Consider the following 15,885-nt stretch of genomic DNA (forward strand, 5'->3'; position numbering starts at 1 on the left):
CGTGGAAAAAAAAAATAAGAATTCATTAAAAGCGAAAAAATAAAATTAAAATAACAATAACAAAAAGAAGAAGAAGAAGAAGAAGAAGAGAAGAAGAAATAGAAATGCAAAAGATGATGAATTTGTAAATAATGAATCCGTAAGATATTAATAGATTCTATATATAAATAAATAAATGTATACTTCGATTGAAAAAAAAAATAAATAAATAAATAAAACCCAAAGATATCCCAACAAGAGTTATGGAAAAGGGGATTAGGGTGAATAAGCATATTTGAAAATTATGAACTAATAAAATCATTAATCGTATTATAATTGCGTCTTCTAATAAAAGAAATGTGGGAAAGAGGAGAGAGAGTTAAAAAGAAAGGGAAAACTAGAACGAGAATGAGAGTGAGAATGAGAGTAAGAGTAAGAGTGAGAGTTAGAGTTACCGTTTTAGAAAAAGCGAAAGAGAAAAAGAGAGAAAAAGAGAAAAGAGAGAATGAAGAACGAACGCGTAGGCGCTAAGTAATATTAACCCCTTCACGCTCGGATGGCGCCACGCAGGAAGCAAACGATTTTGCTCATCAAGCCTTGGAAATCCGGACATTGCTACTTTATCGTGTTTAAAGATTAACGCTACGATTAAACGAAACCTTTTTTTTTTTCTTTCGTAGGTGTTGTGTTTAGAATTTTTGTTCTTTTTTTTTATACGCCGCAAGAAAGAAAAAAAATGTTTTACATCAAACAAGTTATGATAAATTGTAAAATAGGGGGATGGGAGGGAGAGGGTTAGACGATGACGACGACACACACGCACATTGTTATAATTATTACAAATTTAATAAACATATAATATTAATATAAATATTGGGTTGTCCGGAAAATTCGTGCCGATTTTGACAGAAGATTGAAATGCAACGCATTAACAATTTTATATATATATATATATTTATTTATTAAATTATATATAAAAGTGCCATTCCGTTTCACAACCTTTCACCATCTTTAAGGGTTACTTAAAAATTTCGTCCTTCCAAAATTTGTCAGGTTTTTTAACAAAAAAAACTTCATGTCACCTATCGAAAATCGGCACGAACTTTCCGAACAACCCAATAATTGTATTGGTTATTATATACACGATGAGAAACGAGTTTTTTATTTTTATTTATTTTTTTTATACTTTTTTTTTTTTTTGACCAAATCATATTGTCGATTATTTCTTTTTATTTTATTTTGTTTTTATTATATAACAACGCTACCACCCTATACCGATCAAAGAGAATTTTTATTAGCATTTCACGCGTTCCAGACTTTTTTATCAAAATTTTATTTTTCAACGAACAGGGGGGAATGATTATGAAAGAATAGGGGGAAAAATTGTTTGATCAGTCGGATGAAATGAATTCTTTTCCTTTTTTTTTTTTTTTTTTTGATTTGAGAATTTTGTTCGGGTTTTGTTTCGTCGAATTAAAGGGAAGAGGAAACACAATGAATGAATAGAAATAGCTATGAATGTGTGTAAAAATGTTCTATTCGATGAATGCGAATTAATTTCTTTTTTTCTTTTCTTTTCTTTTAACAACCAAATTAAATCGTCGATTTTTCAAACGCGAAACTCGCTTTTTGTTACAGGTAACAAAGTAAAACAAAAAAAAAACAAGAAAAGAAAGAATTTTTAGGAATCCTTTCGCCATTTTTGTAATTAAAATTCTTGTTTTTAATTTGCATTTTCATTCAGTCGATATATTATTTTCGATAACAATTAAAATCGAAATTAAAAGAATGAACGAATGCACATATTTTAAAACAGAATAATTCGAAACGAAATGTGTTTTCTAAACGATGAGAGAATGCTTTTGAAAATATTGTGAACTTCTCGTTAAAAAATAAAAAAAGATTCAAGTATAAGAAGATATAAGATAAAAAAAAAAAAATCATTAATGAAACAAAAAGTAGCCAACGATTGCAAAAAAATTGCAAGAAAAAATGAAAACGGAAACAACAATAACAACAAACATAACGATGACAACGAAGAAAACGAGCCGGTTTCGTTAAAACGTTTACCAATAATAATAATAATAATGGTTCTGGTGCGTTTAAAAAAAAAAAAAAAATGATGAAAGAAATATCTCGAGAGAATGATTGAAAAGTTCGCGCCAAATTAAATGTGCACGACCGCACGATAATAAAAAAAAAAAACCCTCCAAGCTCCTCCGATGTGTAATAGTTCCATTTTTTTTTCTTTTTCTTTTCTTTCTTTTTTCTTTTTGCGTGTGTGCGAGTATTATATGAATGTATACGTGCCTGTTGCGTGTATGTACGTATGTGTGCGTTTATGTGCATGTGTGTGCGCAGGGACTTTTTTGTCTTGCATCCTTCGTTGCTTACGTATTCGAATATTATATTGTACGTGCATTATGATTGGTCGAGTATATATGTGTGAGTTTGCGTGCGAGTGTTATTCTCTTTTCTGTCCAAGGTTCGGCAATCGTGATCGACATAATTACGGGAGCGGAAAAAGATCGATCGTTTCGATTGGACGTCTCGCTTATCCGTCGTCCTTGAGATGGTCCATTGACTCGTGAGAAAATAAAAAAAAGAAACACACACACACACACATAAAAATAAAAAAAGATAAAAAAATTAAGAAAATAATATGACAGCCATTTTTGCTTGTTGCCATCGAAAATTATGCATTTTTTTTTTTATTAATTTTATTTTATTATAATGAATTATTTGTATGTGTTTATTAGTGATTAATGCGTCAGTAGTTTTTCCCTTTTAATCGCCTCTTAAGGACAAGCAAGGGATTACTGAGGGGGTTATTCTTAAACGGGTTTTATTATTATTATTATTATTATTATTATTATTATTATTATTATTATTATTATTAATATTATTATAATATTTGATCGAGCATCCTTTTAAATTTTGCAGTTTTTGCAAAGATATTTACTATGAGTAAATAAGATCAACGAATTCATTATATAATAAAGTAACATTGTTTTTTAGTCCAAGTGATTATTTTAAAAATAAAATGTTTTCAAAGAAATTTGAATCAATAAGATTAAATTTGATTAACTCAACGTCATTTTTAATGAACATGTGTGTATAATTTATATTTATGTATTTATAAGGTTGGATCAAAAGTTATTAGGATCATTTTAAATTTATTAGGGTTACTCTTCATGAAAAAAAAAACTTTTGAGAATAATCATTTGTTGTTTCTAATTATGAAAGAATAAAAAAAAAAGGGTCTAAGAATGTTTGACCCTATTTAAGAACTTTTGGTTTACCGTGTAAATACATTGACTGTGTACTTCTCGATTACTGAGAAATATCTGAATTAAGTAAAACCAATAAAAAGATTCATTTTCTCGCTTTGTTACTTTTAAACGACTTCGTATTCGAACTAAGAAAATCACCGATTAACGTTGTCCATTTATCTTACAATTAGAAGTTTTAAACAACTTTCAATGGAAGTAGCACGATACGCCACGATTTAATATGTACAATTATAGTTAATCTTATACGTTATTTTTCTTCTATTTTTTTCTTTTCTATTTTCAATTTTTCAATTTTTTTCGTACGAAACAAAAAAATCTACAAAAATGTTAACTGTCGTTTAACATTTTTTTTGATAATTGTTAATCACCTTAAAAGTAAAAAAAAAACTAATAATAATAATTTAGTATTATTATTATTATTATAAATATCTGCACAAAATTATCTTATTGTTAGTTAAATATTTTAAATATAAAAATGTCACACATAAGTGATACGCACAAAATATCAAAATGATTAATCAGTGTTCTTCAATCTTAAACGAAATATCAGACAATTCGAAATTTAAATTATTGATTAGAAAAAATATCAAACATATCAAAAAAAAAAAAAAGGATTGTATCGTAAGAACAATTCAAAATTTGACCAAGCGTTTGGTGATTATCTGTGATCGATTAAAAATAAAATATTAACAAAAGACAAAAAATAAATAAATAAAGAAAAGAAAAAAATCAATTAAAATTAAAGAGAAAAAAAAGCGTATAAACGAGGACAACAATAAAATAATTTTTATTCCTCTTTTCGCTCAATAATGGTGCTTTGTTAGATAATATATTAGATATATTAATATTATTATTAATATTAATACATATTATCTCTGTAGGATAGGAAAAATTATACAAATGATTTTGTTTCCTTTTTTGTTTTGTTTTCTTTTAGACTTGATAGAAAACAAGAACAAAAAAATATCGTAAAAAAATAAAAATAAATAATTAAAATAATTAATTTATACATTTATTATTATTATTAATTACTACTACTACTACTGCTACTATTATTACTATTATTATCAATATTAGCAAAATTGTAAGATTAAATTAAATTAAAAATACAATTCGCGCCATTTTGACTGTGATCCCCTTCGCGGCGTATCGTGTCCATTGATTTAGAAAAAAAAAAATAACAACAACAACCAAAATAAATATAAACGAACAATTAAAAAAATTTTAAATTCGAAATGAAAACAAAAAATAATAACAAGAACGAAGCCGTTGAAAAGAAAAAAAAAAAAAAAGATTCGTCGAAATCTTGTTGAGTTTGATGTTTCAGAAAACTTTTTTCTTTCTCGTAAAAATCTTGTGTCGATCAATTCACGAACGTGAAAATAAAATGCCATAAATTATTCAATGAAAGTAAATAAAAAAAAAAATTTATCGATTTTTCTTTTTCTTCTGTTTTCTTTTTATTTTTTTTTTTTCTTTATCTTTTATTTCCACCGAAATTTCGAACTTCTCTATCAATGTTTATAAAATATTTTTTTCTTTTCACATTATGAAAAAAATCACTCGTAAATATTTTTTCGAGTATTACTAATTATTACAACTAATAATTTAAAAATATCGCGATCGAGATTGTGATATATTCTTAGGTCATACTTATATATATATATATATATATATATATATATATATATATATATATATATGTATGTACAGTGCTTTTTTTGTATTGTTTGTTTAACTTTAAACTCGAAAAATATCTAATAATAATAAAATAAAAATAAAAAATAAATTAAAATAAATTACGTTGAATTTTTAACGAGCTTCGTAACGTATAAGAAAAAAAGTAATTTAATTTTCATTTCAATGATATTCGTGAACATAATTTAAAGAAATTAGTTCCGGTACCAATTTTCTTTTCATCGTAAAGAAAAAGAAAACAAAAAAAAAAGCACTGCGTGTGTATGTATATAAAAAATATAATCTCGTGCACGCGCACACGTTGACTTGATTGTTAATAAAAACACGCAAAAAAAAACGACGATGCGGTCCATTGTATGCATCGGAATGTGTCCATGAGTGGAAAGAGTTAAAGTTTCATTGTGTACGTAAAATTTATATGCATATATGTAATAATGGCTGATTAGTTAGATTTTTTGTTTCATTGAAAAACTCCTCTCTTATTTTATTTTTTCCCCTCTTTTTTTGTATTACTATTATTATTATTATTAATACTAAAATTATTACTATTATTATTATTATTAATATTATTATTATTATTATTAGAAATACTCTTATGTTAAAAGTATACGTAATCTTTATGGTATTTATTATGTGATATAGTGCTACTTACTATTAATATTACTATTAGTTTTATCAATAACATTATTATAATAATAATTATTATTATTATTATTAATTGTATTAATTATTTTTATTATTATTATTATTATATTATTCATAATATTAGTACTATTACTGCCGCTATCACTGCTACTGCTATTAATATCATCGTCGTTATTTTTCTAACGACTAACATGTGTTGTTAACTTTGAAAAAAAAAAAAAAATAATAAACAAGAAAAAAATTGTTTCATATTTTCTACGCTATTGCAAGAAATGTTTGTTCAACGAATTTGTCCTTTTGTGAAAAATCGGCGATACATTAAAAAACGTATATTTAAAAAAAATAGAAAAAAATAAAGAAATAATAATGAAGATGAATTATAAGTTTCATCATGATCGATAAGTAAAGCTCCCAGTAATTATGTTACACACAACAACAGATGTATCTGTTTTTAAAAGGGTGTTTCAAAAATCGCTATTTTTCTCTTTATTATTATTATTATTATTATTATTATTATTATTATTATTATTATTATTATTATTATATTCAAAGCCATATTTATACCTTCGGAGGCTCCGAATGAAAAAATTATTAACACTAGATATACCACCATTTTCAGTATACCTATTTCTACCACACTAGTCAAAATGACTGGTGTATAAAAAAAAAATGCTTTTTGAGGCTTCCAGTCTTTATTTACTCTTTAAAAATAGCAAAAAATGTTTAACAATAATAATTTTAATAGATTAATAGACTTATAGATATTTTTAAATAACAAAACGCTTAATTATTTACAGAACTCAAATGTTACATGAAGTAGAAATTTTGAATTAAAATGGGCCGACCAATCCAAATGACTGATCTCGTACATCTAGTGTTAAAAAAGCATCTACATTTCGATTAATCAAATTTGTAAACATTTATTTACTTTTTGTGTATTTCTTTCTCTTTTTTTTTCTTTTTGAAAAAATAAAATTCGAAATAATTGAATAACGATTTTCTGACACACACACACTCTTGTATTTGATAGACGATAAGTTATTGCGAATAATTTTGATATGAAAAGAAAAGTTACGAAATATTCTTAACTCTCGTTGTATTTTCAATTGTAATTTCGTTAAAGAAAAGAAATAAGAATTATTTTATTGCGTTCGTGCCAACGCCAATTTAATTCTCGTTTGTATGAGCTCAAAGCTAAATAGAATTTAAAATTACCAAAAAAAAAAAGAAAAGAAACAATACATGCAACAATGAGAAAACAAAGGATAGATAAAAATTTGCTTATTCTATTGCAAAAAGGGTAAATTTAATACTTGTAATACCACCGTCGTTTGATTGGTTTATTTTTCCATTTATTTTATTCACCTTTTTTTTTCTTTTCTTTTCTTTTTTTTCTTTCGGAATACAACAAAGAAATAAGAAAAATTAATTGAGATCGATGTCTTATAAAGAAAAAAAGAAAACGTAATAATAATACAATCATTACTCGCACGTACGACACACGCGTGCCAAAATAAGAAAAAACATATTGAAAAGGAACACGCGAAAGAAAAGGTAAAAATTAAGTGAATAATAATAAATAAATTAAAATGGAAATAATAAAAAAAAAAAAAATAACACGAGTGTCTGCGAGAAAATGCGGCGAGCGATGTGCTACGTGATGACTGCAGGCGATGATCGTAAGCAATCGATATAAATATATAAATAAATAAAATAAATCTATATATATACATATATATATATGCATATATATAGATACATATATATATAGATATATATAATATAAATATTATTATAAATGTTACGACGAATTAAACGAATTATTATTATTAATTATTATTCTTTCAGTTGAGATAGATCACTAATCGAGAACTAACTTAAAAAAAAAGAAATTAAAATTACTCTGAAGAAAAAAATCTGCAGACGACAATGTAAAAATTGTTTAAGAGTAAATGATGAATAAAAAGAATAATAAAAATTAAAATAATAATAATAATATTAATAATAATAATAATAATAATAATAATAATAATAATAATAATAATAATAACAACAACAATTATAACAATGCGATTAGTTTTATCTTTATTTGTGTCAATAATTTTTTGACATGCAAGAACAAAATATATGTATATACATATACGAGTCATTTCTTTTTTCTTTTTATATCTCATATTTACCGAAGAAAAAGAAGAAGAAGAAGAAGAAGTAGAAGAAAAAGAAGAAATAACTAAAGGTAATGAATTTCAGTCTTGTATAGACTTTCGTTAAAAAAAAAAAAAAAGAATTAACAGGATCATCATTATCAAGTATATATATACATAATACATGATACACATATACATATTCATATACATATATGTTTAATATAGATCATTGATTCGTAATATTTTTTTCTTACGTGTTACTTAAACGTCAAAGTGGATCGTCGTTCGTACTTCTCATAATTTCTTTTTTTTTTTTGTCTTTTTTTCTCTTTATTCAAGAAAGGTCTCGAAAATTTTGATCAAATTTTCAATACCCTTGAGATAATTGAAGTCCAAGCCTGCGGTCTCATTTGGTGCAGGAAAGACGTGAGTGAAATCGATCATGTTCACCCTGACCCAATTGTTCTTGTCCTCGGATGTACTATTGAGTCCGCTCAAAATTGCTAAGTAATCCTCTTTCATATCGGCTAATTCCAGATCAAAATTATGAACTTGTGAATGAGTACGACACAGTTTATCTACTCTAAAATCTGGATCGTAAGAATCGCTTCTTTTTAAGAATGGTGATAATAATGTCTTATTTTCCTTAGTAGTAGTAGTACTATCCTTTTCAAAAGAACTCAAACATTCCTTACTACCAAATTGTAAACTCACGCTACGTTTCAACGATCTTGTCTTTTCTAAAACCTTTCTTCGTAAACACAAAACACTTTGTGTCGGTGATGGCGGTGCTGATGTCTCTTTTGACGAACAACTTTGACCCTTGTCCAAATTCTTCTCCTTGTCCATTGTCGTGGACAACATTGAAGAAAAGGATTGGGCTCGTTGACAATGCCTCGATAAATTCTTGGTATCCCTTTTTTCCAAATGCAAGCAATAACGCAACCTTCTAGCATCGTAAGCGATCAACAACGAGCTCGAATAGAAACGAAAATTTGTTTGCTTACGAAATATACTGAGAATCTTCCAAAGAAATGCCAATAATTTGACGATCAGTAGACGATATGCTTGTGGCCTTTGCGGTGTCACGTTTAAAAAGATCTTCAATGCTTAAAAAAATATTAATCAATTTGTTATTTGTCTGGTATAAATTATTTTCTGTTTTTTTTTCTTAAATATTTAACTAACACATAATACAGATTTATCTAGTTATAATATATCATAGTAGACAGATAATCGATTTTTCTGTGTACTTTCTAAAGCACACTCTTTAAAAAAAAGGAGATAACACAAATATCGACATATGTTCATATTTTGTAATTATATTAAACAGAGTGTGAATATAATTAATTTTTATATTAGAAATTTTATAATTTATTGACAATTATAATAAAAATTCAATAAGTTTTATCTTAATTTTTGTTAATGCTTTTATGACATGTAGAAAAATATACACGCGGTAAATTTTAATTGAATTAATAATAAGAAAAAAAAGATTTATTTTTTGTATCATACATTCAGTATTTTGAATGTTATCGAAAAAATTTAGAAAAAATTCTATAATTAAAATATATACACGAGATTATTATATCTAGATAAATTATAATACAATTCATCCCTTCTATTTGATTTTGTAAACAACATTTCATCAATACCTTCGACAACCCCTTCGGGAGTTAACGTCTTGCCATAATTCTTGTCAAACTTCTTTAGCTCGCCACTTGAGAGACAATAAACTTGAAAACCTGTGATACAAAAGCCATAAGCTTCCTTCAATTGTGCGTATTTCTTTTCCTCGCTAGCTCTTTTTTCTTTGCTAGCCAAAGGATCCCACGTACGTTTACCAATTTTGATATCCATCACGCATGGTTCATCCATGCCATCTGTTATATCTTGCAAGATGAGGAATTTTATTTCTATTTAAAAAACAAAGTCAAAATTTAATGAAATTGTGGTAAGAAAATTGAAAGATTACAATTTATTATAATATTTATCAATTTTTGCCAAAATAAATTATAAATATATTAGATATGTTTAAATAAGTATATATTATATTTGCATTTGCGATATATGAACATATATAGATGTACATATATTTTATTGAATACAATAAATAAATCCACTACTATTATTAAAACTACTATTACTAATATTATTGTTATATTTAATATATATTTATATTTTTAATATTTAATATATATTTAATATATATATATATTATTTATATTATATATTATATTATTTATATATAATAATTATTTAATTTACATATATTTTCTAATGAAAATTTTAGTTAAATATATTATATATTTATTTATATTTTTTTTAAGTTAAACTTATAATCAAATAATTAAGATAAGAATTAACGATAATCTATATATATATATATATACTACATACTTTTGCCGGAGTAAAATATTTCCGTCGTACCGAAATATTCGGGCACATGATTACTCAATTCCAAGGACGACTTGTCTTGAGAGCTTTTTAAATTCTCATAGAAGTTTATTTCTCTTTCACCGAGATGAGGCTTAATGATAGGTTTTAACACACGACCCGATGGAGTACGTAACATACCTGGAAACATAATTTCTATGCCTAACCAATTGCATAAGTTGCAATGGAAAAACAAGTGCAAGTTACAATAACGTGATGGCATAAATTAATTAGGCGATTCTTTCTTAATCGACGAACCCTACCCCATCCTCCACCTAATTATTTATCCCTTGTACAATAATATTTTTATTTTTTTGTTATATTGGTTTGCTTGATTAATTTTAAATTAATTAAAAATAATTCAATAAAACAACACACAAAATCTTATTTCCATTTAAACATTAAATCAATTATTTCTCTATTTATTTACGATGTTTTTAATTTTTTTTTTTTTTTTAATTATAATATATATAGATATTGTTGAAGAAAAATCGTTTAGATAAAAATTATCTGATTTAAGGAGAAAAATATTATAGCAATTATAACATTTTTTTTATTTATTGTTAATGAAAAAAAATAAAAAAAAAAAATAATATATTCAGATGAATTGCAAAGTTTTGAGCCTAATGTAGAAACAATTTGTTTTTCAGTCACTCACTTTTATTTAAAAAGAAAAAAAGAAAAATTTAGTGTTCTGTAATTGAGGCTCAACAATTTTCAACCCACTCTCGTATTTTATATAAGATAATAATTATTTTTTTTTTTTGTAATGTAGATAAAATTGAGCCGATTCGTGATAAAGAAAAAAATATTAATTCTTAAAAAGTGAAATAAATTTTCCTTCTGTGAATAATCGTGAAAAATATCTCAAGAATCCGCGTATAAAGATATGAAACCCAATGATAAGCTTGATACTTTAAATGTATGACAATAGGATCATTATATGAGATTAAGGTGACGTCATGTATTAACCAACTAACTGACGTCAAAGAAGATGGATCACGCGTAAAAAAGTAAAATTGTTTACCTCTCGAAGAACGATCTAATTCAAACAATTCTAATTTCAATTAGATCCTATCTAATAAGAAACTTCGATGATGTAAGCTAATAAATGTATACATACATACATATTGATATATATATTTGTAATTATATTAGTAAATTATATAAAAAAAATTTATCTTATAATTTATTACGAAGATTTTATTTGCGTTAAAAAATAAATCATAAAAATTAAATTTTCAATTATTTTTAAACTTAATCCAGTATTGCAATTACTGACATATATATTTTATTTCGTCATTGAGAAGATGTAATAAAGTTACTTACATTTGTAAAATATAATTAATAAATAAATAAATAAATGAGGGTCTAAATGAATGACTTGTATAATAATTTTGTTTATTAATTTCAATTCGATTTTAATAATAGATAATAATTTTGATTTGTATGTAATAATTAATATTTTAATTTTTATTTGGATATTAATTTTTACATATTTGTAATATAAAAATGCAAGAGAGATTTAAAAATTTTTGTTAAACGATTGTAAAGGAACCGGAACCCCTCAAACTCATAAAAAAGAGAGAGAGAGAGTAATAAAGATAATTACGGTTACATTTAATAAAATTTCCAAGAAAATCTAAAAACAACTGGCTGCACGTTGCAGTAATGAATGAAACAGTTGGTGTAACATACGCCCTTATTATTCTACTTAAAACAAACATAAAATATAATTAAAAACATATATAAAAACAAGTATAATTGAATAATTAGACCTCTTATTATGAAAGTGGCGTAAATATAATTCCAAAAAAGAACAATAATTGAGATAGTTTATTTCACATTTGTAATGAATAAAAAATGATATTTTCTCAATATTTTTTTCGAAAATGAACTTATAATATTTTCATAATAAACGATCCAATGATTAAATACGAATTTAATATAGGAAAAATAAAACGATTGGTATTTAATTACAATGTAATATAGATTTCGTTTTTTTCCATGGGGGGACATCCATTAAAAGATAATTAAGAAAAATAATGAGAAAAATAAGCAACTTACCTATCGAATTTTTTTCATTATCAAAATAATGACCAGCAACTTGTGATTTTAAGAGGCATAGTTCCTCTGGAAGATTATTCTCCAACTTGTTAACATCCAATTCAGCATCCCTCGAGGAGTCATCACTTGGATGACATGAACTTTTATCCGGGCAAGAGTTTAAACTCGTCATAGCACTTATATTACGTCGTACAGATCGACCGTAATTAACTCTGCAATTAAACAGTCGCACACCTTTGAGAGAACGTTTGAAACAGTGAGTGAATGAGTGAGAGAGAGAGAGAGAGAGAGAGAGAGAGAGGGAGGGAAAAAGATGGAAAGAAAGGAAGAGTGAGAGAGATGAAAAGATCTTATCGAGATGCGTACAAACATAAGTAAGAACATCCGCGTCCACGTTTGTGATCAGATCGAGAGGACGAGAAAACTTAGTTCTTTCGTTTCCTTTTACCTTGTCCTACTTGATGTCAACATTAACTCCCCTTTTATTTTCCCTTTTCTATTTTTCTTTCTTTCTTTCCTTTTTTCTATCTCTCTTTATTTTTCTTTTTAAAACTCAAAGTCTAAAAGTGCAATAAAAAATCAAATTACATTATATTTTAATCTGAAATATTAGTGATAGAGAAAAAGAAAGAAAAAAAGAGAGAAAGATCAAAATAAAAAAAAAATTCGACTTTATTTAATTACACCTTAAGAATAATAAAAGAAAATTGTCTATATATAAATGTGTTACACTAATTTACCTTATTTTCTTATTTATTTTTCTTGTTGATATACTTTACTTAAGTACTTGTCTCTCTATTTCGTTGATAAATAGTATTCGAAGAGAAAAACTAGTCCCATTAACTGATTATTTGTAATTGGACGATAACGCTTAAATTAATTTTATGTCATCTGTGAAATCTGAATCTTCTTTTCCTCTTGTTATTTTCTTCTTGCGCTTTGAACAATTGATTTGGATAGATTTATTATTTTTCAATAAATTTAATTCAATATTAATCCCACACAAGAGGTATACATATACATATATGCGCACGCACGCACCTCGCATACAAACACACGCACACGCTACACGCTTGTCGAAGAAGAAGAATAAGAAAAGGACGGAAAAAGGCTGGAAGCAAACAACTACTACTATTATTCGAATGTAAATCTTTCAAACACCTGATGATCGAATTAACGCGAGGACACGCCGATAGAGGGCAAATTTCAATGACACATATTATATATATATATATATATATATATGTATATACTGTCAATATATTTCGAACTATTATATTTACTTTATCGCTTATCTCACTCTTTTTATCTTTCTCTTTCTATCTTAACGTAACTTTTCTATACTACATTATCGACGATCGTAAAGATTGCTACGTTACCAACCGCATTGAAATTACCGACTGATAAATACATTTTTTTCACAGAGAAGTGGAGATTTAAAATTATTTATGTTTTATTTATAATCGTATTATTGTCATGAAAATTCAATTTTTCTCTCCACTTTTACAATATATGTATATATAAGTATATATATATATATACTTATTTATTTATTTTTTGTATTTGATATTAGGCTTATTAAGTAGGTTTAAAAAGTTTATTATTTTCAAAACGATCAACATGCAAAATAACAATGAAAGATTAATTTGTTAAAAAATAAATAAAAAGTGATTTATTAATCGTTTGTGTTATTACGTATATAAATACATATACAGTGATAATTTGTGTGAAATTCACGTTATATTAACTCGAACTAACCTATAAACACTTTGACAGCAAACACTTTGATATTACTATTGCTAACACTAAATAAAACTTTTTAAAAATGCGCATACGATACGATTTCTTTAATTTATTTCTTTTATTCGTCGCACAATAAATAAATTTATAAACATTTTTTCCAAACTTTTCCGTACAGATACTCTACACGATACTGTCATTATCGTGACTAACGATAACGATACTATGAACTCTTAGTAGCTGTGCTTATCATGCTTTCTTAATTCCCTACGTTATCTTCAAATATTTATAATTAACTGTTTTTTAATTGATTAAAAAGGAAAAAACACTTTTATAATTAATGCAGTTGTGCAAGTCAACTTATGAAAAAAAATTAAGAAAGCAAAATTTTCATGAACTATAAATAAAATATTAAAAGTAATAATACTCTGTGTTTTATTACTTCCCACAAAAATATCTTATTATTATAATATTCATATGAACGAATTGGTTTTTATTATTACATAATTATATTATGCATAATTACGTTTAGTATTTTTTAAATCCTATTATAATATTCATAAATTTATATAAAAATTTAATTTATATTATAAAAGGGTCATAAATTTTTATATAAAATATTATTTTTAATTATTTCTTTGTAAATGTTCAATTATATTTTCTTTATATTACAGTAAGGACTAATAATAAAGGTAAATAGTCTAAGCTGTCCATTTTAAACATCTTGTATCGAGATGCGTACCTAAACACTTGACACTGCAGTATCTAGCTCCACATGGGATGCATGTATAATTACTAGGAAAACCACAAACTGAGCAAAAGTGTCTTTCAGGAAAACGAGATGGAGGAGCTTGAGCAGAGACATAATTAGGTGGAGATGGATTCGCATTGAGATCTTCTTCGACCAATTGACCAAATGTTTTACGAAAACGTTGCTTATAATATTCCGCAGATCTGGTTTTCTTTTTTCTACCGCCTCTATTGTCCAATGTTTCTTGAAATTTGGGTACTTTCTTGCTCATTACTGAAAACAATCTTATATTCATTTTAAGAAGTTAAATGATAGAATATGGTAAACAGCATTAAAAAAATTCACCCAAATCAGCATGCGGATCATCATGAAAATTATCTTGCTCCAAAGCTTCCAGCGCTTTCTTTTGCCTACGTTTGCGTGCAGCATCATCGAGGACTCTTTTTTGATAAGCATCCTTTATCCTACCTGATTCTCTTGCTGACATTTTTATATTAATTTTATAACTAATTAACTTATATAAAATTTATTTTTTTTTAATATATATTATTATTTATATTCCTTTTTCAGCTAATGGAAATGATATTTGATCCATAAGATCATCCACTTTGGCTTGTAATGTCTCTAAAATGTCAACAGAAATAAATAAATGCCTTTCATCCAGATCTTGTATAATAAACTTTCTTCCCAGAGCGAGGGTTTCATCCAAATGTAAAAGAAATTGTTTCATAGCTGCATCACTGGGAAAGAATAATATTTAAATTGCATACAATGTCTCATTTTACAAACAATTAAATTATATACATAAAAAAAAACAAACAATATTAAAAGTATAAAACTTTCATACTTTATTATTTGTACTTTATTGTGTTAATTTACATACCATTCTACAAGAATTCCTTTCAAAACATTTACCATTTCTTAATATTTTTAATTATCACGTCGTAATTAAACAAAAATTAGGTTTCTTGTATATCACGTATCACGTATAAACAACAAACACCACATTTCAATATTTTTTTTTGTACTAGAATATCATGAGATATACAACACTATTGATGATTTCTATTAATCTGAAATTAGACGACATCAACGCCATCTTATCTTAGTGGATTTGATGCCCGCCAAA

At 25.8% G+C, this 15,885-nt stretch overlaps 3 protein-coding genes across 5 annotated transcripts; all 3 read right to left on the reverse strand.

Annotated features, from left to right (window-relative positions):
- Positions 1 to 927: 927 nt before the first annotated feature.
- On the reverse strand, positions 928 to 14,303 carry Ipk2 (Inositol phosphate kinase 2). 3 transcript variants are annotated; one of them, XM_089173712.1, is made up of 6 exons: positions 14,024 to 14,303; positions 13,006 to 13,202; positions 12,266 to 12,477; positions 10,163 to 10,339; positions 9,418 to 9,678; positions 928 to 8,871 (listed from the first exon to the last, which is right to left on the reverse strand). In XM_089173712.1, the coding sequence occupies exons 3-6, from the start codon at positions 12,435 to 12,437 to the stop codon at positions 8,093 to 8,095; spliced, it is 1,389 nt and encodes a 462-aa protein (XP_089029838.1). In that variant the 5' UTR covers positions 12,438 to 12,477; positions 13,006 to 13,202; positions 14,024 to 14,303; the 3' UTR covers positions 928 to 8,092. The 3 variants fall into 3 exon arrangements, with proteins under 3 accessions (XP_089029838.1, XP_089029837.1, XP_089029839.1); XM_089173711.1 differs by lacking the exon at positions 14,024 to 14,303 and adding an exon at positions 12,632 to 12,825 and having other exon boundaries at positions 13,006 to 13,697; XM_089173713.1 differs by lacking the exon at positions 13,006 to 13,202.
- Positions 14,304 to 14,438: 135 nt separating this feature from the next.
- LOC107065936 (zinc finger HIT domain-containing protein 1) lies at positions 14,439 to 15,243 on the reverse strand. The gene is made up of 2 exons (XM_015320071.2): positions 15,102 to 15,243; positions 14,439 to 15,029 (listed from the first exon to the last, which is right to left on the reverse strand). Exons 1-2 carry the CDS (start codon positions 15,241 to 15,243, stop codon positions 14,707 to 14,709), a joined length of 465 nt encoding a protein of 154 aa, XP_015175557.1. The 3' UTR covers positions 14,439 to 14,706.
- On the reverse strand, positions 14,821 to 15,821 carry Tfb5 (transcription factor B5). The gene is made up of 2 exons (XM_015320084.2): positions 15,640 to 15,821; positions 14,821 to 15,496 (listed from the first exon to the last, which is right to left on the reverse strand). Exons 1-2 carry the CDS (start codon positions 15,672 to 15,674, stop codon positions 15,310 to 15,312), a joined length of 222 nt encoding a protein of 73 aa, XP_015175570.1. The 5' UTR covers positions 15,675 to 15,821; the 3' UTR covers positions 14,821 to 15,309.
- Between the last annotated feature and the right edge of the window lie 64 nt (positions 15,822 to 15,885).

The sequence above is a fragment of the Polistes dominula genome, unplaced genomic scaffold (assembly GCF_049000335.1).
Source record: "Polistes dominula isolate Pdom_NZ unplaced genomic scaffold, Pdom_raw_medaka contig_33, whole genome shotgun sequence".
Classification (NCBI taxonomy): Eukaryota; Metazoa; Arthropoda; class Insecta; order Hymenoptera; family Vespidae; genus Polistes; species Polistes dominula.